Source organism: Peromyscus eremicus, chromosome 8b, assembly GCF_949786415.1.
Source record: "Peromyscus eremicus chromosome 8b, PerEre_H2_v1, whole genome shotgun sequence".
NCBI lineage: Eukaryota > Metazoa > Chordata > Mammalia > Rodentia > Cricetidae > Peromyscus > Peromyscus eremicus.
In genome coordinates this window covers 12,092,452-12,117,619 of record NC_081424.1, presented here as the reverse complement: position 1 = coordinate 12,117,619, position 25,168 = coordinate 12,092,452, and the positions used below count along the sequence as shown (strand labels likewise).

General features: G+C 45.5%; 1 protein-coding gene across 1 annotated transcript; it reads left to right on the top strand.

Moving 5' to 3' along the window:
- Positions 1-719: 719 nt before the first annotated feature.
- Positions 720-25,142, top strand: Slc22a16 (solute carrier family 22 member 16). Its single transcript, XM_059272966.1, is given in 6 exon segments — positions 720-772; positions 3,588-3,824; positions 3,826-3,896; positions 3,899-4,045; positions 15,448-15,586; positions 25,025-25,142. Coding segments are annotated over 6 exon segments (765 nt in total).
- Positions 25,143-25,168: the final 26 nt, after the last annotated feature.

The window sequence follows — 25,168 nt, the reverse complement described above, 5'->3', positions numbered from 1 at the left end:
CAGGTGCCTGTGGAGGCCAGAAGAGGGCGACCAATTCCTGGAGCTGAAGTTACCGGGGGTTTTCAGTGGTAGGTGCTCCAAGCAAGTGCTCTAACTGCTGGGCAGTCTCTCCAGGCTCTCAAGTTCTATTTTAAAGGTTGAGCAACAAGAATGTTCTTTGAGAAAAAAGGTTATGGAGTGTGAATTAAAAACCAAATTGGCCTGCAATCCTAACACTGAGGGCCATTGTTGGCGGGCTGAGGGGTGGGCAGGGCAGGCAGAGGTAGGAAGCTCCTGAGTTGGGTGAGGACAGCTTGGCTATCGGGAGTGGAGTCAAGAAATAAATGTGCACTTAAAACCCACTATACAGTGAGTTCTTAAGCATTAAAGTTTAGGAAGCAAGGGCGTGTCCTGCTGAAGATGGGGTGCTCTTGAAGTCTCGAGGCTAAGCCAGGGGCTTTGCTTTTTATGAAACTTTCTAGACGTGTTAACGCTTCCCTGGATCATGGGGATGTGGCAGCAGCGTGGAGGGTGTGCGGAGCCATCTGGCAGAGGTTGAAGGCACATGCAATGGAGCAGCAGAGTATGCCCCGAGCCCCCACTCCAAGACGTGCTGGCTGCTGGGAAGGCAGGCAGGAGGCCACCCCGGCAGGGGCACCCGGGGGCGGGGCAGGCAGGGCGGGTGGGGCACGGCGCGGCGCAGCGCTCGCAGCCCAGGGCGTCCGATCCGCGACAGGGACATGGAGTCCTGCAACGTGGAACTGATTTTTGATCACGTGGGACACTTTGGCAGGTAGAGAGTCAGAGAAGGACATGGGGCCAGAATGGGGCGGGGCACGCGCTGGGGGCGCAGGGGCATCTCTTCTGTCTGTTGGGATGGGGTTCTACAGCTTCTCCATGCACTCTTTTGCCCCGTGCATGCAGAGGCCTGGCCCACAGCCCCATGACCTGGCTTGTCCTCTTGGCTTCTGGCCCCAGGAAGGCTCTGGAGTCTGCTTGGACTTGATGAGTGCAGGCAGTAGTCACCCCTATGGGGAAATTGGGACTTGGGGTGCTCTCTAGATCATCGACGGGGAAAAAGAAGACCACGATTGGGAGGCACGGTCACAGGTGTAGACAAACTGCCAGCCCCACCGGTGTCCAGGATGACTACCTATTTCTGCTCCAGATGGCTCTCCCTCTGGCCCGGGACGGTTCTCTGGGCTGGCTGTCATATAAGATACCCAACATGTGCCAGGCACTCCGTGTAGGGAGCTTACACACAACTCTTGAGTTGATGCTCACTGCACAAGAGCGGTTGGCATCTTTGTTTGAACGGCTGGGAAATGGAGGGGGTAGGGTTAAAGGCCCGCCCCCAGCAGAGTAACAGAGACGAAGGGATCAACTCCCATGTACGAACTGTAATGGGCCTGGATGCTTCGCTTACCACGTGCTCATCTGTAAAGTGGACGTTTAAAAATAACAGCAGAAATATTTATCATGGTCAGAAGTGGCACACACAGGTAGTTCTAGTTTGGGGGAGGTGACAGGGCAGGAACTGACTGAAGATCCAGGCCAGCCTGGGCTACATAGGAAGACACTGTTTTAAAAAGAAACAACAAAGAGCAAAGGTTACTGTGGGGTTTCTATGGCCACTCTGGTCTCACAGAAGTTCTACAAGACAGGACGGATGTAGTCATGCCTTGTTTTCCCCTTGTATGGAGGAGCTGACTAATCATGTAGTAGTCCGTGTTTGGTTAAGGGTCTAGGTTAGAAATCACTCAATAGCCAGGTGCCGTGGCTCATGCCTGTAGTCCCAGGGAGACCGATGCAGGAGACTGCTGTGTTTGAGGCCAGCCTGGCCTCCCCAGCAAGTTCTAGGCCAGTCTGGACTACAGAGGGAGAGTCTGTTCCGACTGGAATCTGTACCACTGGGTCACTCAGGGACCATGCACCGGCAGTGCTGCTATCCCCAGCAACTCCCTCCCCCCACCCCCAGCAGCTGTTCCCATTGTCCTCAGGGTGAGACACTGCTCCCTGGGTGTGAGAAGGGGGTCAAAGCGTTTGTAGCCATGGCTTGTAGTTGGCCACGATGATGTATGTGAAAGTCTTACTATCCAGTAAGTTCTCAGGAAGTCCTGGCTTGCTCTAGTTCCCTGTGACAGATGGTGAGCAAGGCTGACTTGGGGATCAGCTTGCGGTAGGGAAAATGGTCCAATGTCGAGCAGAAAGTGAGGTCAGTGTGCCTGTTAGGTGCCATCCCATGCTTTTGCCATTGGTTCTTGTTGGTCTTTTTGTGTATGTGTGGTATGGATACGTATGTGTCTGTGTGTGCACATGTATGTGCAAGTGGAGGACATTCCAGAACCACTGGCAGATGTAATCAATTTCCCTCCCAGGACATAGTTGCCACACTATGTGGCAAGCCCTGATTGCCCCTCTTGTCTTAGTGGGTGTTGCTAGGGAAAGGAAGCGCATCTATGCAAATCACCTTTGAGATGATCATGGAGTATGAGGTCTCAGGTGGAGCCACTCCATAGGATGAGACTGGTTGGGTACAATCCCAAAGGCTTCAGATAAACAGCATATCTAGTTTTCTCTTCTATTGCTATGATAAAAATATTGACCAAAACCAGCCCGGGGAGGAACAGCTTTATTACGCTTAAATGTCTTGCTTGGTCATAGTCCACTGAGGGAAGCCAAGAACTCAAGGCGGGAACCTGGAGGCAGGAGATGATGCAGAGGCCATGGAGGGGTGCTGCTCACTGGCTTGCTCCTCATGGCTTGTTCAGCCTGTTTTCTTATATACCCCAGGGTCACCTGCCCTAGGATGGCACTGCCCACTGTGAGCTGGGCCCTCCAAAGCAAGAAAACCCACCACAGACATGCCTATAGGCGAATCGGATGGAAGCATTTTCTCCATTGAGAGTTCCTCTTTCCAAATGACTCTTGTGTCGAGTTGAAGAACAAAACTAACGGGTACACCACAGCTCTCTTTAAATTTCACACCCAGATTCTGCATCTCCCAGGTGTCAGTGTGTGCTGCCTGTAACTTTAACCAGTCGCTGGCTGAGAACCAGTCAAGCTCTCAATGTTCTGCAGTTAGAGGCAGAGTGAAGAAACTTAAGTTTGGGACCGTGGATGTTGACTTCTGGTCACAGCGAGAGCAGGTTTTATTACCTTCAAGGGTAAATGGCGACACCCAGTGCTCTAATCACATGTTGAAAAGTAGAGATGCTCACGTATGGCTTAGAAAAATTAGTACATAAGAAGTTTTCTTAAGTTAAATTGGCTTTCCAATCTTCTCCATGGCTTATTTGCCAAGTAAAGGTCGTTTGGTCAATAAACTTGAACTAGCTTGCAAACTTGTATGTTGGAATGACTTAATGAGATGAGGGTGGAACTAAAATTTAGTGCATGTACTTGAAAAAAATATATGTATATGTATATATATTTACACACACATATATACACTTAAGAGAGAAGCACCTGTAATTATTTTTGCATTTACCCATCTATATGTATATAAGTGTATTAAGGTTAAGTAGATGGAGTCCCTCCATACTTACATACGTCCTTCTCCCATCCATAGGCTCGATATAACCACCAGTCCTCTCTTCTCTTTACAGGTTCCAGATAGTCCTGTATCTCATTTGTGCCTGCTAGAACATCTCCTGTGGCATCCAGTACCTGTCTTCTGCGTTCATGACAATTATCCCTGAGCATGCCTGCAAGCCCCCAGGCAAAGTTCGGAAGGCTGTGTCCCACAATTTATCTGCTTGGAGGTTGGAGGACATAACGGCCCTGAGGTACCCAGATCAGAAAGACCACGTTACAGCGGAGCTGCAGGATGGGGAGATCTGGAGCTCACAGATGTAGCAGGACCTGGAGGGAGAACACATCGCATTTGGGCTATGAGTGCAGTGACTATAATCTTGACATTGCTCTGATGGCTATGTATGTGACCAAATTAAATGGAGAAGTTCTGTGGTGAGAAGTCTGAACCTGGTCTGTGACCAGAAATGGTATGCAAACATGATCTAGCCCTTGTTTATATTCGGCATGCTGCTGGGAGCAATTACTTTTGGCTAGCTACCTTTCTGACAGGTAAAAATGAAATATTTAGCACTGTTGCATGGTGTAGGGTTCAGTTTTCTGTCTGGATTTCCTGGCGGGACAGAGCATCATGTCCAAAGCTCCCGTTATTTTCATACTTCCTATCTAAAGTGTACCCTCTTGCTGATCCAGCACCAAGGTGTGCAGAGTAACGCAGTGGTAAGATGACTGACTGAGCAGCTTGCCTGGGCTTCAACGCTGTGTGTACTGCCTATCAGCTGCGCTTGCTGGGAAAATTGACTCGCTCACCTGTTTCCAAATCCTAGTTTATAAGCTGAGCTCCCAAAAAATCATTCACCCTGAAGCCTTCTTGAAAAGAGAAATGCAGAAGAAACTATTCCAGACATACAGCCACTTGATGGATAATGGTTATTTCTTTGTTTATTTTTCCTTTAAACAGACTTGATGTTAAAGAGAGGTAGCCTGGCCTTAGGCCATAATATCTGTAAATATGAAAATCTGATTCGCGGGTTTGTGGAAGTCTCTTTGTGCTGCCGTAGCAAGAATGCCACATATTGGTAATTTATTAACAATAGGGATTTATTTCTCACTCCTGGGGACTGGGATGTCTGAGATAAAGGCGTCAGAAGGACTTATGGCTGGTGAAGGTCTGCTCTCTGCTTCCAAGATGGTGTCTTGTTGCTGCAGCCTCCAGAGATTAATATGAATCCTCACACAGAAGAGGGGATGGGATAGGAGGGCTGGAGAATTACCCTGTCAACCTTGAGCCCTTTTATAAGGGTCTAATTCCATTCAGGAGGAAGGAGTCCTTGTGAAATGATCATCTTGGGCATTTGGGAGATCATATTTCAACATTAATTTTGGAGGGCATACCATCATACAAATCACAGAACAGTCATATTTTTAAGCATTCATACTAAAACAAATGTAGAACTCTAAAATAAGGCAAACTTCGTCATGGAGATACAGACTCCTCTTTTAAGTGCTTCTGCTAAAGCAGAGATGGATGTGTTTGGTCTTCACAGTTATGAGTTTTACAAGTGTTTTGGGCATTGGGGACTTAAAGACAACAGCTTAGGTCAGAAAGCCTTGCCTCTAGGGGATAGCAACCCAAGACAGCTGGGAAATATGTCTGAAGAGAAATAGCAGGACTTGGTTGTGGCTAGGGCCATTCCTGTTATTGTGAACGCTAGTAGGTGCTGAGCACTGCTGTTTTCATTTGGCAGATGGGCGCACAAATTATCATCTAGGCATTTTTGGTTGAAATGTGCTCAGCGCTCGAGGCTGAAACTAAACATATTTCAAGCAGATGCAATCTGTGCACTGAGTAAATGTGCTGAGATACCTTTGCTCCATAGAATGGATGCTGAAAAACCCGCATCAGGAACGAAAGATGTGAACTCAAAGCAAATTGAGTTCTGTCCTCTGTGCCTGGCAGATTCAAGGCAGGTTTTCGTTTTTTCTTTTTCTTTCTTTCTTTCTTTCTTTCTTTCTTTCTTTCTTTCTTTCTTTCTTTCTTTCTTTCTTTCTTTCTCTCTCTCTCTCTCTCTCTCTCTCTCTCTCTCTCTCTCTCTCTCTCTCCTTCCTTCCTTCCTTCCTTCCTTCTCTCTCTCTTTCTCTCTCTCTTTCTTTCTTTCTTTTTTTGACAAGGTTTCTCTGTGTAGCTTTGGAGCCTGTCCTGGAACTCACTCTGTAGCCCAGGCTGGCCTCGAACTCACAGAGATCCGCCTGCCTCTGTCTCCTCAGTGCTGGGATTAAAGGTGTGCACCACCACTGCCTGGCTCAAGGCAGGTTTGAATAGCAGAAGAGAAGGATGGATAAAGGATACAGAAGTAGGGCCGGCATTGGGTACTTTCTATAGAGGTGGATGGTGGTGGTGTGAGGTGAGAAGCCATGTTGGAAGCCATGATGTAAACAATGGAGGGTGGAGGGAAAGCAGGGAAAGTGGACAGGGAAGGACAAGGCTTATCTGGGAGGCATTCTGAAACAATATAGTGATGACTATGCAGGGAGTGGGGGAGGCTGGTGTGTGTGTGTGTGTGTGTGTGTGTGTGTGTGTGTGAGAGAGAGAGAGAGAGAGAGAGAGAGAGAGAGAGAGAGAGAGAGAGAGAGAGAGAGAGAGAGAAGGGCATGCGTGGGTCCTTCAGCAGCTTGCACTATCTCTGGATTCTGGAAAAGATGGGGATGGGATATTCAAAATTAATAGCACCTGTAATCATGATGAAAGACTGTAGCCCTGCAGGGCGGTAGAGTGCAGAGGGGTGACAGGACCGGAAGACATGATGACAGGTAACAAGTCAGCGGTGCAGTCCATCTGTTACATGATGAAGTAAATGCTGTAGACGCCATGGGTTCAAGAGAAGGTTATCGTTTAGGGTGAAGAGATTCAAACCGTAAGGAAGGAGCCAGAAAACATGGAAAAGAAGATCCAGGTAGATTAGGTCGTGGAGGAGGTGGGAGGGTGCTGGCTGGGCAGGCAAATGGGCAGGACAGGAAGCTGAAGGTCTTCCTCTTTGATGGTCTACGGTCATTCAGGGGTGGCTGTTCTCCTGCAGAGAGTGAAGACATTGGCGGCATGGCAGACGGGCTCATCAGCAACAGTTAAAAGAGTTTCTGGTGCTGTTCAGGTCTCAGATGGCACTCGGAAGCACTCCGCTCATGAATTCAGCCAGCAGTTCCTACTGATGTGTGTGGAAGCTGAGGAGCCTGAGGAAAGCTGTGCAGGATGATTTGTGTCAACTTCACACAAGCTGGAGTCATCTGAAAGGAGGGAACCTCACCCGAGAAAACACCTCCATAACATCTGACTGCAGGGTGCTTTCTTAGTGATTGATGGGGAGGGCCCAGCCTATTGTGGGTGGTGCTATCCCTGGGCTGGTGGTCCTGGGTGCTATAAGAAAGGAGACTGAGCAAACCATGGGGAGCAAGTCAGTAAGCAGCACCCCTCCATGGCCTCTGCATCAGCTCCTGCCTCCGGGTTCCTGCCCTGCTTGAGTTCCTGTCCTGCAATGATGAAGTGTGAGGCGAAAGTGTAAGCCGAATAAACCTTTTCCTCCCCAGCTTGCTTTTTGGTCATGGTGTTTCATCGCAACTATAGAAACTCTAACTAAGAGAAGTTGGTACCAAGATTGCAGGGTATTGCTGTGACAGACCTGACCATGTTTTTGGGAGGATTGTGGAAGGACTTTGGAGCTTTAGGTTAGAAAAGCCATTGAGAGCTTAACGTTTGGTGAGCTGTTCTGTGGGAGCTTGGAAGACAAGAGTGGTGAGGATGGAGGCCTGCTTTGTGAAGTTCTAGAAGGAAGTTTAAAGACTCTACTGGGCCCTTTTGTTATTTTGAATTAAGATTTTGTGGTGTTGGTTAGCTGGGGCTGAAGAATCAGCTGTGATTAACAAGATCCCAGAACCACCAAAGCAAAACGTTACTTTGCTGGGGTACTTGATGCTGGTCAGCTGGAGCTAGAATTTAGTGGTGATTAAGAAGAGACCAGCTTCCTTGCCTGGCAGTGGTGGCACACACCTTCAATCCCAGCACTCGGGAGGCAGAGGCAGGTGGATCTCTGTGAGTTCAAGGCCAGCCTACTCTACAGAGCAAATTCTAGGACAGCCAGGGATACACAGAGAAACCCTATTGAGAGAGAGAGAGAGAGAGAGAGAGAGAGAGAGAGAGAGAGAGAGAGAGAGAGAGAGAGGTGAAATCGTCTGGGAAGTGTTTCCTGAGAGTCAGTGCACAGAAGTTGTGTTCCAGAGGTGGCCAAGGTTGTAACTTATGCTGGCAGCTGGACTTGGTCATGTGTAAGAGTCACCCAGTTGGTACTGGTTTTGAAGGTGTGAAGGTGTCATGGAGAGCCCCTGACCCCTGAGGCTTGGCACTGTGAGGGGCCAGGAGAGGCCATCGGTGAAAGTGAAGCCTCAGTGGCAGTTGAAGGCCCTGGACTGAAGGGGTCATGTAAAGAAGCTGAGGCTTGGGACCATGAGGAGAGCCTATGAGAGGCTGTTGGTGAAAGTGCAGCCCAGCTGCAGCATAGACCCAGCATTTTGGAGATGCCAGTACATGGGATGACCGCCAAGAAGAGCAGCAGCAGTGGAGTGGAGCTGGCTGGAGCCTGGAAGAGAAGCTGTGTGTGCTGCAGAGGGCAGAGCTGGAGAAGAGACTCAAGCTCCTTGGAGAAGTCCAGAAGATCATGAGTGGATCTCAGATAATTGATATTTGAGTTATTTATATTGTTGGAATTTGGTTTTGCTTTGATTTGATTATGACTGTGCTCTGGATCTTCCCTCTTGATTTTACAGGAGCCCACAGTTGAGAGACTTTGAATTTTAAAAGACTTTGGATTTTAAAGAGGCTGAATTGTTAAAGACTGTGAGACTTTTAAAATTTGAAATATTTTATATTGTGATGGTCATACTAATGCGAGATCTTGGGGATAAACAAGAAAGGAAAGGTTGTGGCTTAACGGTGATGTGTTTGTGTGTCAAGTTGACAAGGGGGTCAGTTGTCCTGGCTAGTTTTATGTCAGCTTGACACAAGCTATAGTTATTTGAAGGGAAGGAACCTCAACTGAGAAAATGCCTTCATAATATCAATCTGGCTGTAGGATTTTCTTAATTAGTAAGGCCCCAGACGCCCATTGTGGGTGGTGCCATCCCTGGGCTAGTAGTCCTGTGTTCTACAAGAAAGCAGGCTGAGTACACCAAGGGGAATAAGCCAGTAAGCAGCACCCCTCCATGGCTTCTGCATCAGTTCCTGATTCTGGGTTCCTACCCTGTTTGAGTTCTTGTTCTGACTGTATTGTGATATGGAAGTGTAAGTAGAATAAACTGTTTCCTCCCCAATTTGCTTTTAGTTATGATGTTTCATCACAGCAATAGGATCCTTAACTAACACAAAGGCTATGGCCATGACAGTTTCCTGTTGTAATTGTATTTCATTTGCTGTCCCAAGTAAACCTACTGACCAGAATACATGCATCCATATTTGTATCTATCTCCTTAAAACTATTTGCCAAGGATCACACACAGGCAAGAGTATATTTTCAAATAATATATCTGCCAAGAATTTTGTATCCAAAATATACATAATTTTCTTCTTGTGGGATGGGTTTGAGAAAGGGTCTCTGTACATATCCCTGGCTGTCCTGGAACTCATTATGTAGACTAGGCTGGCCTCAAACTCACAGAGATCCACATGCCTTTGCCTTTTGAGTGCTGAGATTAAAGGTGTGTACCACGGCATTTGCAAAATATACATAACTCTTAAAATTCAACATTAAAAAAATAATTTAAAACCACACAAGAGTCTCAGGATCAATATTTCACTAAGAATAAGTACAGATGGCCAATAGACACATGAAAAAGTTCTCAACACCATGAATCATTAGCAAAATGTAACAGGGCCGTGGTGGCATATTGGTTCATTCTCACTTGGATGGCTACAGGTAACCCACAGGCACTGGTGAGAATGTGGAGGAACGGTGACTCCCATTGCTGGTGAGGCGGTAAAACCAGGGCAGCCATCTTGGAAAACAGTTTGGCGCTTCTACAAAAAGTCAGACGGAGTGAATAAACCCAGGAGAGTCGAAAGCAAGTTCTCGAAAAATATTGTTCAGGGATGCTCAGAGCAACATTGAAAGAACCAAGTGTGTGCTCGCCGAGGAATAGAAAACCTGAGGGAATATTACTCAGCTCTAAGAAAGAAATGAAGTACAGATTCACGCTGTGACGAGTGAATCATGAGAACACGATGCCAGTTTAAATAAGACAGACAGAAGGCCACGTGCTGTTTACTCCACTTAGATGAAGTTTCCCAAAAAGGCCAAGGAGAGAAAATGTATTGGTGGTTTCCAGAGGTTAGGAGGACAGGGAATGGGGGGTGGGGGCACCTCAGTTCACTTCTTCTGGGGAGATGATGTGTAGATCTCAGAATAAGACAGACTATGGTTGCACAACTTCGGGAATCGACTAAAAACTGCCATCTTTATCTAGAAAGGCTTTATTTTAAGGCATTTGAATCCTATCAAAATGTCAGGAATGTTACTTGATTTTTTTACCCCCAAGAAATCTCTCCCTCAGTCATGATACTACTCAGGAGTAGAAGGTAGCAAGATGCCAGTGTTATTTTGAAAGATGTATTTATTTTAATTTTATGTGTATGAGTGTTTTGCCTGCATGGATATATGAACCACATGCATGCCTGGTGCCCACAGAGGCCAGAAGAGGGTGTCAGATCCCCTGGAACTGGAGTTACAGACAGCTGTGAGCTGCCATGCAGGTTCTGGGCAGTGAATCCCGGTCTCTGCAAGAGCAGCCAGTGCTCTTAACCACAGAGCCCCAGGGATCTGTCAGGCCACGTGGGTGTTGGGAATTGAGCGCAAGTCCTCTGGAAGAGTGGTTAGTGCTCTTAACCACTGAGCCATCTCTTCAGCCCCAGGGATCAGTTTTTAATTTTTAATTTTTTTTTTTTTTGGTTTTTCGAGACAGTGTTTCTCTGTGTAGCTTTGTGCCTTTCCTGGGACTCACTTGGTAGCCCAGGCTGGCCTCGAACTCACAGAGATCCGCCTGCCTCTGCCTCCCGAGTGCTGGGATTAAAGGCGTGCGCCACCACCGCCCGGCATGGGATCAGTTTTTAAAAGTGCGGTGGTGGCGCACTTTTAAAAAAGTGGTTAGCTGTGGCAGCCTCGATTGGTGGAATCAGCCAGCAGGGAAAATAAACAAACAGGGTGGAAGGCTGGGAAAGGGCAAATTTTCCCTCAGTTCTAAGGGCAAGGCCCAGAGTGCTTCGCTGTGCATATCAGCAGCTTAACTGGAGGCCTCCCCACTGAAAGGCTGGTCTCCTGAAGACAGGGGTTAATCATGATTTGTTCAAAATAAATGAGTAATAGAAATCAAATACATAATGTCGGCAACATTGGTCCTTCATGAACAGGACAGGCCGATTAAACTGTGACAGCCACACTGGCATTTCTCACTGTGGTTTTATTTTATTTTTCAGGTTTGGAAGATGAGTGAGTGGTCCTGTGGTGCATGAGCAGTGGCGTGATTTTTTTTTTTTTTTTTTGAGTAGCATCTATCTATATATTTGATTATTTCAGCTTCATGGCTGCCCCCTTTTTTCTTGCTGTGGTGAGTTGTGCTTATTGAATATTCAGTTTAGCTTCTTTACAATTGTTTTATTTATCTGTTTAGGATCTACCGAAAGAGATCATGGACTGACCGATCTTTGGCCGCTACAGAAGACTTTCTGTGGATATTAATACTTTCTGTTTAGCATGGCATTCATTAAAATGAAAAAAAAAATGCTGCTTACTAGGAATAAATCTTTGGTTTGGCTCTGCTTGGCACATGGCCTGTCGTTAAGAAAGCATTATTTAATTCCTAAGTGACTGGATTGGTCTAGTTGGAACCTCTATGCACACACCAGACAGGTAAAGGGTACTGTTAAAGTCATTCATAATGACTTTGCAGAATGAGGAGGAGGAGACAGGAAGCCTATGTGGGTTATGGGGAGCAGGGGAGTCGTGGATAGGTGTGAATTTGCTAGCTCTGCCCTCTTTGAGCTCAGGTTAGCCCCTCTGGGCCACAGTTTACAGTCTGTAAACTTCAGACGATGACATTGGATTGCCAGTGGACTCAGTGGGGTGGAGTGTAAGCACCCACAGTGACGGAAGCTGGCCAGAGCCGGTGGCTGCTCAGCACCGTAACCGGAAGTGGGTCAGCAAACAAGGGTGCTTTCCCATGCTGGCCGAGACTTCTAGACAGGCTTCCCGCAGCAGCAGCACTGATTTCTTTAAAAGATTTTATTTTAAAATTATGTGTATGTGAAGACAAGTGTACATTTTTTTCTCCTCTGAGAGAAACAGTCCTGCCTGTCCTGGAACTCACTCTGTAGACCAGGCTGGCCTCGAACTCACAGAGATCTGCCTGCCTCTGCCTCCAAGTGCTGGGATTAAAGGCGTGTGCCAACCGCTGCCTGGTTGAGTGCACAATTATTTTTTTTATGACAAATAAATGAAATTTGCACATGAAAGTGCACAACTTACAAATATTTTGGGTCACTGAGATAGCTCAGCTAGTGCTGTGGATCTAGCCAACTTCCCATGGCTGGTGAGGTCATAGCTCCAAGAGGACAGTCTGCTACTCCAGCTTTCCTAAGCCAACTGCATTCTGATACTTATCCTCTTACCCACAAGTAAGCATAGTTCTCACTCCTCATCAAAAAACCTTCTTTTGGCAGCAGACACAGACCATCACAGAAGTCCACACCGGGTCACCATGCAGAAAACAACTGAGCATGGAGTGCCCAGCCCTAACTGATCCATCTGCAACAGGACCTCTGCACAAAAGGCTCAGGGAACGTCACCAAAGAGTGGAGAAAGACTGTTAGAGCCAGAGGACCAGGACGCTGGTTTTGAGATAGTCCATACACAACAGGGAGCTGTACCCACAAAGTCTTGGCATCATGGTCACTTAAACAAGTCCTGTACAATGACAACATTAGCTGGCATTCCAACCTGGATGGGAATGGGAATATCACCAGGTCCCACCCCCGAATAGCTGAGGGAAATTAATGGCCACTAAGGGAGGGGGAATCAGTGTTCTTTAAGGATGAGCCCCACTGAGAGGTTATCAAATCCAAAGTCAATCCTAAGCGCATATGGATACCAGCAACATCAAGTTGACTCAGCAGATTGTGTGTATGTGTGTGTGTGTGTGTGTGTGTGTGTTTGTAAAACACTAGTAATTAAAGAAGAGATCTTAAATATGAGAGGGGGAGCATGGGAAGGTTGGAAGGGGAGAGAAATAAGTATATACTACTTATTAATGAAATTCTCAAAAAAAAATAAAACATATCAGCTGAGGAGTAGTTGCAGAGATTAATTTTTCTCACAGTTATTCATGTTAGACTTTATTTTTTTCTGCTACAGAGTCTTACTGTGCATCCCTAGCTGGCCTTGAACTCACAGAGATCTGCCTCTACCTCCCCAGTGCTGGGACAAAAGACACGTGACACCATGACCATCTAGAACTGATCATTTGGTTCAATCTTTGTTCATCATGCACAAGAGCATGAAGATGCTGTTTTTATAATCTGAGTTTTGCTAAATTAAAGTTAGGCATATTTTAGCCAGGGGTTGTAGTGCAGGCTGTACCCTCAGCACTGGGCAAGAACATCTCAGGTTGGAGGCTAACCTGGGCTATGTACTGATAAATAAAATAATAGCAAAAGAACATTATTTTCAAAATAAAAAAAATACCAAATTTCTATTGGGGTAGGTTATATCTAACAATGTTTGTCATTTACAAGACCAAAACTCTTTGGCTATTAAGTGATAATTCACTCTTCCCCCTCTTCGTAGCCCCTGATGAGCAGGATGTTTTGTCTTTATGATGTTGACTACTGGATGCTACCTCAAGTGGTACAGGATAACTTCTGTTCTTTTGTAACTCTCTTATTTCACTTGGTGTGATATCCCCAAAATTAAATCCTCTTTAATATACACCAGAATTTATTTTGTAGTTAGGACTGCACAGCAGTTATCTGTATATCCCACACTTTCTCTTATTCGTTCATCCGAGGATAGACATCTGGGTTGTTTCTGTTAGCTGCTGTGAATTTCTTACCATTGACATTGGTGCATGGACACCTCTCTGAGGTCTTGCTTCCCTTTCATTTCTTGGAGGGGGTTATATACGAAGGAGTGAATTTACTGGATGTTGTAATTTTTTTATTTTTTGAGAAATTGCCATACTGCTTTCCACAGAGGCCATTTTACATTCCTATCAACAGTGCACAAGGACTCCAATTTTCTACATCCCCAGCATTTCCTTTCTGTTTTTTTTTTTTTTAAGTAGGTATCTTTGAAAAATATTTATTTTTATTCTATGTGTCTGGGTGTTTTGTAGGTCTGTGTACCATGTGTGTGCAATGCCCGCAGAGGCCAGAAGAGGGCATTAGATCCCCTCAAACTGGAGTTACAGATCATTGTGAGCTGCCACATGGATACTGGGAGTTGAACCCCAATCCTCTGTAAGAGAAGCTAGTGCTCTTAACCGCTGAGCCATCTCTCCAGCCCTGGGTCCTGTCTTAGAGAACGTGAGGGTGTGTTACCACAGATCAGACCTGCATCTGTTTAACAGTGATGTCAAATACCTTTTTTTTTTTTTTTTCCAGAGCTGAGGATGGAACCCAGGGCCTTGCGCTTGCTAGGCAAGCGCTCTACCACTGAGCTAAATCCCCAACCCCATCAAATACCTTCTTATGTGCTTTTGGCCACTTCGATAACTTTTGTGAAATGCCCACTCAGATCATTTGGATCATTTGTCCGTTTTTGAACTGAATTTGTCTTCTGAGTGTTTTGTTTTGCTTTAAGGAGTTCTCTGTATAATCCTTTACCAGACATGTGACTTGCGTATATTTTCTCTAATTCTGTAGGTGGTCTTTTCACTCTGTTGGTAGTATTTTTTGAAGTATAGACGTTGATCAAATCTAATTTGTTTACTGTTGTTGCCTGTCAAAATAAAGTTTTAACCAACTCTACTTTTCTTCCCATTGGTCCCCATAAAACCTTGTCCCTATTTTTACAATTAGGATATAACGATGACATACAGATACGAAGGTATGTGCTTTCAGACGAAACTAAGAAATAAATCTGCCTTATAATGGAACTCTTAAACAAAGTGGCATCTAATACTTTTATCATAGTCTCTGAGGTAGGGAGGGCGGAGAAAGATAAAAGGACCCTCTTAAAGAAGAAAGATTACTACTTTAATTTTGTCAAAAAATTAAATCACATCAATTTTTTAATTTTAGAAGTTTATTGTGCCATAAAATAATAGTTTTGAAGTGAGAGACAGCACGGTTGAAAACGTAAAGGAGGAAGCGTCTTGGACCTTCTTTATGGCTGGCTGTAACGCCAACATTCTTCAGGATGCATGGAGCTATTGAGGTGGATTTGTTCGTGGTGGACAGGTTTGATTTCCCCACCCCATGCTAAGAACTACGTAACACTGGTCTTGTGTTACTTTTATGACTAGAGGTAGATGGTAGCAATCAGGGTGCTTAAACACGGTTTGTTGTAAGGGGTCTTACACAAACTGTGCCCTCCATTTTTACTTGTTTGAAATTACACATCCAAACCATTCCCTCCCAGTTCTGCCCAGCACAAGAAATCCCATTCTCTGCACTTTCTCTGTTCATTCCGGAGCCCAGACCTCTGGGCAGCACACAGGGTCCTAGAGAGCTCAGCTCTTCGGGCGGCATAAAGGGCTTCCGTGGATTCCACCAGTCACAGGAAACACTTGTCTCGTCCCAGTGTGTAAAAACCTGGGAAGCAGGGAATGGGCTGCCGGCTCCTTGTGGGTGGTGGGCTGATGTGTGGGGTGACCGTGTGTCTGGGTAGCGGTCTCACACAGCGCTCTTCGGCTCAGTGACAGGTGCTGTGGAAATTCCTGCCTGCTTCTTCATGTGCACCTGGTTGAAGAAGGTGGGAAGAAGAAACACCATGGTCTTCTGCCTCTTGTTAGCCTCGTTCACCTGTGCTGCCTCTGCCTCGTGAGTGCTGGCATTAAAGGCGTGTACCACCACACCTGCCTTGAAGTAACACTATTAACCTAACACCAAATCTCAAATAAAATAGGTACCTGCTGGCTCTGTATGTAACACAAGGCTGCTTTCCTCAGATGTGTTTCTCAGTGTTCTGATGGTGGTCTGATGCATTTTCTAGGATGGGTAAACAATAGATAATTTCTCATAGTTCAGTAGTCTCAGATCCAAGTGTTGGGATACTGGAGGCCACTCTTGGCTTATCATCTGTACCTTATCACCATATCCTCACGAGGTCTAAGCTGTGGGTGACTCTCCACCATCTTATGGGGTACCAGTCCTATTGAATTAGGACCCCCTTATTTTAACGTAACCTCTTTTTTAATGACCTTGTCTCCAAAGTCTAAGACAGTATTTGGGGAGGGAGAAGGCCTCAGCACCTGTATTTTGAGGGGACACAGTTTAGCCCCTGACAACATGTCCCTGGCTCCCTGAGATGACCTCATCAGGAACATCCTCAAGCTGTAAGAACCTCTGAGGTATCTGATAGAAACCCTCAGTCCTGGGTCTCCATGCTACACCTGCAGGCACTCCAGGACAGCAGGATTTTAACCAAGTTCATGGGTGATTCTGAGTTGCTTTCTTGGAGACTGTCTCAGAGATCCGGGAGTCCAGGGCCCTTCCGGACCTTGAAAGACTCTTCCCACCATTTCCCATGAAAGTGCCACGTAAAGGACACAGGTCCTTTGGAAGTTCTGGTCAGGTGCTGGAGTCTCCTTTTGTCTTAGCTCCTTTTGCTCTGGGTTGTCATGTCTTCAGGTTTTGAGGGCTTTGATGAAACACCATCACCGAAAGGCAACTTGAGGAAGAAAGGGTGCATTTGGCTTACACTTCCACATCACTGTTCATTATTAGAGGAAGTCTGGACAAGACTTCAAACAGGACAGGATCCTCGAGGCAGGAGCTGATGCATAGTCAATGGAGGGGTGCTGCTTACTGGATTGCCTCCTCTGATCAGCTTGCTTCCTTCCAAAATCCAGGACCATCAGCCCAGGAATGGCACCAGCCACAGTGGGCTGGGTCCTCCCTTGTGGTGATATTTTAATTGTGCTGAAATGTGAAATGTTTTTTTTTTTTTTTTTTGACTATGAGACATGTTGGCTCCTGGCAGTTCCAATCTACTTCAGAGAAGATATGGGCATTGAAGAAACTGCATATGGAGTTAACTTTCATTGTGGCAAAAGTTAGCCACTGGACAACAAAGTGTCCTCGAATCAACTGCTGACAAACAGGACAAAATGGACAGACAGGACATGAAACAAAGGACTACTGACTCTTGCCAAGACAAGTGTGGTTGTGGCTTCAGCAACAGGCATCCTCTGAGGCCAGGACAATATGGCACCATCCTTGAAGTGGCCTTTGCAATCCGGAAAAGGTACAGTGCCCTTTTCTTTGAAGGCAGCTTAACAGACAGTGGACCGATGGCTTCTGATGTGCAGTGGAACAGTAGCTGAAACAGTTATTCTTGAAAGAGTAACTAAGCTGACAGAATCTAACCTCTCAATGGTAGACTGGCATTTAATAAAAGAGATGAAGCCACCCACAAGCCAAGAAGAATGGACAGCTGAATTCCAAAAACATCAATTTAAAATCCTGAATCATGACAGGACACCAGTGGAATTCAGGTGTTTCTGATGCATGGACTGCTCTCACCCAATGTGAGGTCAAACTGTAGGCCTTGTGTACATCCTACTTCACAAATGAGTCTGTCAGATAAGCTAAACCTATAGGCTGAAGATGATGCCCCAACCTTGCAGAGAAACCTCAGGTGACTGTCCAGGCAGCTGGCTGTTTCTGTCATAACTCACATTTTTTGGAAGTTGCTTGCATGCACTTCCTGTTTTACTAGGTAATATTATTTCCTTCTTGGGTCTCTGAGGGGGTTGAAGATTAGATAGTTATGGTTATAGTTAGTTGAAAATTAGATAGTTATAGTTATAGTGAGTTGAAGATTAGATAGTTATAATTATAAAGATTAGATAGTCATAGTTATAGTTTTCCTTGTTATGAATTTTAGAAAAGAAACTCACTAAAGAGGTGTAAAGTATATAAATTTGAAAGACATTATAAGATAGTTCTCTGTTAGTAATGCAAGATAGGATAGAAAGTGAATCAGGTACATTTTGGACTTACCAAAATAGGACAGATAATGGAATATTTTCTCTGAGTTTGTCAAATGCAAATGGACTAGACATTGTTTAGGTATTTATTGCTTGTATATATTATATATAGTTATTGTACTTATTGTATATAGCTTTTCTTATACCAGTTATGTTTTTTTCTTTTTTCTTTTTATTAGAGTAATAGGGGGAATGTGGTGATATTTTAATTGGGCTGAAATGTGATTTTATTTGTATGTTAATAAATAAAGTTTGCCTGGATATCAGAGGTCATTAGTGAGCCAGGAACAGAGGTCAGGTGGTGGTAGCCCATGCCCTTAATCCGATCACATGGCAGGCAGAGTCTCTGTGTGGTCAAGGACACAGCCTTTAACTCCAGTATCAACAACCATAGAGACGAGGAGGTCTGTATAGACAGGCAGTGATGAGGAAGTCATGTGGCTGGGCTTAGAGCCAATGAGAAGGCAGAACAGGAAAGCAATAAAAACACAAGTCACACAGGAAGAAACTTTCTCTGGGGTAGGGACGGCGGCCAAGTGGTAAGATAAGGTGGTCTTGGCTCTTCGCTAGTGCTCTGATCTCTTGGGCTTTTAACTCTGTATTTGGCTCTGTGTTTCTTATTTAATAAGACCATTTAGAATTTTGTCTATACTCCCCCATCAGTCACTAACTAAGAAAAATGCCTTACAGCTGGATCTTACGGAGTCCTTTTCTCAACTGAGGCTCCCTCCTTTCAGATGACTGTAGTTTGTGTGACAAGTTGATGTAAGACCAGCCAGCACCCTGCAGGAGAACGTGCAGGTTTCAGGGGTGCATCCTGTGACTCCCACTCTTACTGCAGCCCATGGTGTCTGGATAGGATGACTGAGGCCAGAGACGTCACACATCAGCTGCCAGACACATAGGTGGGAACCTCAGATGTCAGGAAAGGGTCTTTTCACCAATGATCTACCAACCTTTTTTTTGCAGAATCATCTTATTTTAAAGTTTAAATAGGGATTAGTGTTACAGTAATACCATGAAAGGCCTGTGCCCCACTTTCCCCTCTAAAGATACAGAATAGTCCTGTTGATAGTCCTCCCCCAAATCCTCCAAGTAACCTTTACCTATCACTTACTTGATTGAGTAGTTTTCCCTCCCTCCCTCCCTCCCTCCTTCCCTCCGTCCCTCCCTCCCTTTGTTTCTGTATAGACATTAAATCCAGAGGCTCACACCTGCTAGACAAGTACTCTGCCACTGAGCTATATCCATAATCTCTTTCCCCCCCTTCATTTCTAATTTTGAGACAAGGTCTTACTAAATTGTCCAGGCTGATCTTATGTTCCTTTTCCCTTAACCCCTCTGAGTACTAGGATTACATGCATGTACCATGATACCTGGAAGAAGTTTTTATTTTCTAAGGAATTTTTTTTTTTTTTTTTTTTTTTTTTAGTGAGTCTATTTCTTAGCGTATAGAAAAGCCAATCTTACTGGTAACGAAGGAGAACCTGACATTTAGCTTTTTCAAACTGCTCGCCTAGTAGTACCCTGCCCATGTGTCTGTTGTTGCCATGTGTTACAAGTGTGGAAAGAAATTGTTTTTAGAGAGAAGTCCATACAACACCATCCTAGAAAATGTATTAGTCTAGACACAGCTCAGTCTTTCTCTAGGAACTGGCTATGTCTACTTGCCTTCGTGGGCAGAGAAAGTCAGGGCATGACAGATTGGGTAAATGCACTGTTCTGGCTGTAGGTCAATGGCTAGGTGGGTGGTTAGGTAGAGAACAGGTGGACAGACATAAATCCAAAAAAAACTTAGCAGAGCCCCTGCTACCAGGCGGGGAAAGAAGCGGACTAGCTTCCCAAACAACTGTGCACTAGCCCAGTTGTCTGAGGGTAGATGTGGGCTTTCCTTTTCCCCTCCAGGTCACCTAAAGTGTGTTTGGTGTGTGTGTGTGTGTGTGTGTGTGTGTGTGTGTGTGTGTGTGTGTCTGTGAATCTAATAATAAACACACCTTCTTTACTCCTCAAAATGATTCTGTGAGCTTGCTACCATAGTCTCCAGTTTACACCCTGTGGAGCCGAGACTCAAATGGGATCAGGTTCTTGGCCAAAGACACGAGGAACTCAGCTCTGCATTTCTGGACCCTCTCTGCCGTTCAGTGGAGATGCGCAAGGACATTTGTGGAAACAGATCTGGGCATTAGCAAGGGGTAGCTGCTTGCTCTGAACTTTAGGAATGGAGTAGGAGAAAGTGTTCTAGGCAAGGGGTTCTGGGAGTCCTCTCAAATCACACCAGGACAGTGGCAGCCCTGTGCAGCTACCCAACAGCAGGCAGGATAGAATGCAGAGGACGTTGGGGACACTGGCATGACAGCACAGAGGGGGATTGTATACTTGCCAACTTAGGCTGGCACACTGATAGTCCAGAGACGATAGCATTCTATATGCCAGGGCACATGGTTGGCTGTGGCCTCTGGGTGCCTCTGAGCTCTTGGATGATTTCTGCCCAGCCTAGGGTGGTGAGGGTGGGGTGGGGTGGGAAGGGGGAGGGATGCCATGGGTACCCCTAGTTCCAGATCTGTTCACAGCATATGTATCTGCTGAGAGAATGTGTATTATATGCCAAAAGATGGCAATCCAAACAAACCACGGTGGTTGGCATTGCCATTATGTATATGATGGTATTTTTTTAGACCATTTTTATTTAGTTGGTTAGTTTATAGCCACAGGTACATTTCCTCAAAAATAAGCCAGACAGGTAGGAAGAGAGAGAGGGAAAGGGGGAGAGAGGGAGGGACAGAGGGACAGAGGGAGGGAAGAAAGAAGGGGAGGGAGGAGGAGAAGCCAGTATATGAATATTTAACACAAGGCATCTTTAACAAATTCTGTAGGCTTCCTGAACATCTTAAGATTGCATGTGAAACTGCATATGTGTGAATTCTCAGAAGAGTGTCACACTTAAATAAGTTAGTTACTTACAAATGTGTATGACCTAGGAAAAGATAAATTACCATTGACTTTTTGTTGTTGGTCCTTTGAGACAGAGTCTCACACTGTAGCCCAGGGTACGCTCAAACTTGTGGCAATCCTCCTGCCTCAGCTTCCTCACCAAATGCTGGGATTATAAACATGAACAGCAATGCCCAGCAGTACCAATGACTCAAAAGATGCACACTAAAGGCAGTCTTTGTTGGGCTGGCGATGTGGCTCAGTGGTAGAGCGTCTGTGTTAGGTTCGTTTCAAAACTTTTCCCAGTAACACACTTTGCCTAGCAAGGCTCCACCTCCTAAATTCCATATCTTCCTAAACAGTGCCACAAGCTGGTGGAGATGAAGTGTTCAAACATAAGAGTCCACAGGAGATGTTTCCTATTGAAAACACAGCGTTCCTCCCTTGGCCCCAAAATGTCCATGTCCATCTCATGATGCAAAATGTGTTTAGTCCAACTTGAAAAGTCCCTGTAGTTGTCTTTAACAGTCCCAACAGTGTTTAAAAGTCTCTTCTGAGACTCAAGGCAACCTCTTAACTGTGACCCACTGTAAAGACAAACAAAACCAAATTATCCACTTCTAGCGTATGGTGGTATAAAGTATATATTCCCATCCCCAAAGGGAGAAATTGATAGTGAATGTTAGGGCCTAGAGAAGTCCCCCAAAAGACCACCATCCATATATGCAATCAATAAGAGTGTTTATTATCTAGAGAGTAAGAGTTCCAGGATGCTGGGGCCACACATCTGACACAAAGGCAAAATGAAGACCCTGAGAGAAGCTTGCCAGCTCCTTTTATATACAGCTAAAGGAATTCTAAAGGCAGTGAGGTCATTTAATCTAGGATTGGCTTGTGTGAGTGGCAACCATATCAGTACCTTCCTGATTGGTTAGGGCTAGCAGGGGGTGGCTAAGGCCATAGTTTTACCAATTTTTTTGGCAAGTGTGGACAAGTCCCAGATTCTGTCCTTATTCGGTTATTACCTTGAGCTACTTGGGGAGGCTGGCTCAGGTCTGGTACATTCAGTTCCCCTCATCTCTTTTGGGGGGTGGGAAGGAGGATGTTGGTGACTGATTGCCCTTTGTTCATGACTTCCTCAGAAACTGTCTGTCCAGTTTCAAGAGGCAGGAACTGAAGCCTAGTTTTTAATTGAGTTATTAGGAGCCTGTCATGGTATTTGCCTGGCCTTCTCAGTGAATTGAAAGATTGTACCAAAACTAGATTGTATAAAATCTAGCTGGGCAAACACCAGATCCTGTAGCTTCGTGTCCAGTGTCTAGAGATTCATTTTCAAAAGCTTAGGTGGCTCCACCCACCCAGCGCTGTTGCCTGCAACACCCCTCTCTCTCGTGCTGATCCCACCCGCTGTATGCAGCATGCCTTGGCAGATACCCCACAGCTTTGGCGTCTCCAATATCACTGTAACCTAGGCTTCCCCTTCACACCTCCAGGCAGTGGCTTCTCAGGGCTTCCTCCCAGGGACTCTGCCCCTGGCATACATTGCCTGACCTTATCAGCTCTCTGAAAACTGTGGAGGAGGAATTCATGACTCTCTCAATTTCGCATCTTTCATGTCTCTAAAGTCAGAATCATGTAAAGACCACTGACAAGTTCTGCTTCCAGCTGGGGATGGAGAATGGCCACTGTAGACCACAGTTCCAGCACCTTCTGTGCGCTGAAGCTGGTTGAAAACTTCCCAGGCAGTTGCCTTCCAGGAGAAGAAATGCTCTTGGGCCCCCAGTTCACAAGCCCTGGATGGTGCTTTTCCTGTTTCCCAAAAGAGCAGAAGGCTTCTCTTTAATACAGCCTCTTTCTCAGTACATGCCCTGGCTGCAAATTTAAGCTTCCTAGAGTTATTTTCCTCTCTAAACTGCACATTTTTTTTATTACTTTCTGCCCTATTTATTGCTCATTTTAACTACAGATCTGCGTAAGAGTAATCAATAATAACCTTCCATAGATTCAATATTATGCTGTCATGGTATTAGTCTATTATTTTTAAATCTGGTCTCATGTAAATTCTTAGAACATAACCAGAATGCAGCTAGATTCTTTGCTAAAATAGCACATGAATAAGTTAGTTCTCATTTTCCCCTGAATTCCTGAGCTAGCATCTGTCTTAGAGTTTTTATTGCTGTGACAAAAAAAAAAAAAAAAAAGCAAATTGGGAAGGAAGTCAGGACAGGAACTCAAACAGGGCAGGATCCCGGAAGCAGGAGCTGATGCAGAGGCCATGGAGAGGTGCTGCTTACTGGCTTACTTCCCATGGCTTACTCAGCCCACCTTCTTATAGAACCCAGGACCAGCATCCCAGGGATGGCACCACCCAACATAGGCTGGACCCTCCCCCACTGATCACTAATTGAGAAAATGCCTTACAGCTGGATCTCAAGGAGGCATTTCCTCAGCTGAGGCTCCTTCCTCTGATGACTCTAGCTTGTGTCAAGCTGACACACAAAACCACCCAGCACAGCATCCATTCTCCACTTTTTTTTTTAAAATTTTTATTTATTATGTATACACACACCAGAAGAGGGCACCATATCCCATTATAGATGGTTGTGAGTCTTCATGTGGTTGCTGGGAAGTGAACTCAGGACCTCTGGAAGAGTAGCCAGTGCTCTTAACCTCTGAGCCATCTCTCCAGCCCCCATTCTCCACTTCTTAACATCACTGTCTTCCAGACTCCCACTAGAATGGCCCATTAGGCTCTGCTTGTAGCATTCGGTGGCTTTTTTTTTTTTTAGCCCAGAGTTCCAAAATCTCCCGCATTCCTTCATAGAACAAAGACCTAAAATCCACATGGTCAGGCTCACACAGCAATGGTCCCAAAACTTGGTACCAATTTCGTGGTGCTTGGTATCAGTTTTATTTCTGTTGCTATGGTAAAATCCCCCAACAAATCCATTTTGAGAGAGAAAGGGTTTATTTTTGGTTTATAATTTGGGGCTTGGGGTACAGTCCATCCTGGTGAGAAAGGGTTGGAAGCAGGAGCATGAAGCTGGCCTGTCCTATTACATCAGCAGTCCTTAAGGGAGAGCAAAAGGAGGTGGGGGCCAGGCTATAAAACCTCAAAGCCTACCCTGGTGACACACTTCCTCCAAGGCTCTACTTCTTAAGAGCTCATAACCTTTTCAAACAGTGCCACCAGCAGAGGACCAGGTGTTCAAACACATGAGCCTGTGGGGGACATTTCATGTTCAGACCATGACTTCCAGCATATTGGAGAACTGGGATTTGACCTGTAGCATTGAACAGAACTCACATCAGGTGGCTCACTGCGGTAAACCCAAAAATTGTGAGGAGAAAGACCAAATCTACAATTGTCTAATTGAAGCAAGCTTTGTTAAATACTGGCCAGGAAGATAAACACTGGCCACATCCATACCTGGGACTCCCAGAGAATGGGGATGAATCAAGTCAGTCAGATGCTCATAAAGGCAGAACCCACAAGGCTACAGTACTTCCTGCCTTCGTCCAATGGGGACAAGCATACATCCTGACGTACTTCCTGCCTACGTACTGCCCACCTATGTGTGATCAAGCACACCTGTGCAGTGGGGACAACCAACCTTGTTTACTGAGGTGAAAAGATGTGATTGTTATCTTACATGAACAACAGCCCCCAGCATTCCAGGAAGTGATCTGTCCTTGGGCAAGTGGGGCTTACAGATTAACATTAGCCCTTATATTACCCTTTTGAGTTGTATCCTGAGTCAAATCCTTGAGTCTGTGGTGGGAACCTGTACATTAGCCCTAACCACTTCAGGTTATAACTCTAGCTCCAGGAGATCCAACACCTGCTTTTTCTGACTTCCCCAGGTGTGTGCGCATGCATACATACACACAGACACACACACACACAGACACACAGACACAGACACACACACACACCAAAACAAAACAAAAAATAAAATCTTAAAGATATTGCTTGACATTAATAGAGCAGACTACAGACAAATATTTTGTTCTCCCAAGTTACCATACTCTACCCTAAGCAAATGTGTCTGATCTTTGATATTAAGTTGGATTTGTATACCTATGGGCCTCATTTAAACAGCAGGTTAAAGATGGCTTATGCCTTTCTTACCTTATATGCGTGCTCACATACACAATTGTTTCACAGACTGAAGGTAGAAGTTGTAGCTGGTTTTGACTTGTTTCTGAGTTTTATTATTTCTCAGGGAGAGTGAGAAGGGGGTGGCAGGTGGTGGATCTCTCACCCGCTGTACCCCTTTGCTCTGCTTGTCCACTGTTGTTGTTACCAGTGTCTTAATTCTCCTGGTGTTTTCAGGTGCTTGACTGTGGGGAGCAGCAACGTGGTGTCCCGAGTGGCAAGCATCCTCCTCCCTCTCACTGAGCATTTCACCAAAGTCTAGATCTTCCTGCCGCAGGTCTTTATCACTGCCTAGACACTGGGATAGCAGAGAGGCGGGGC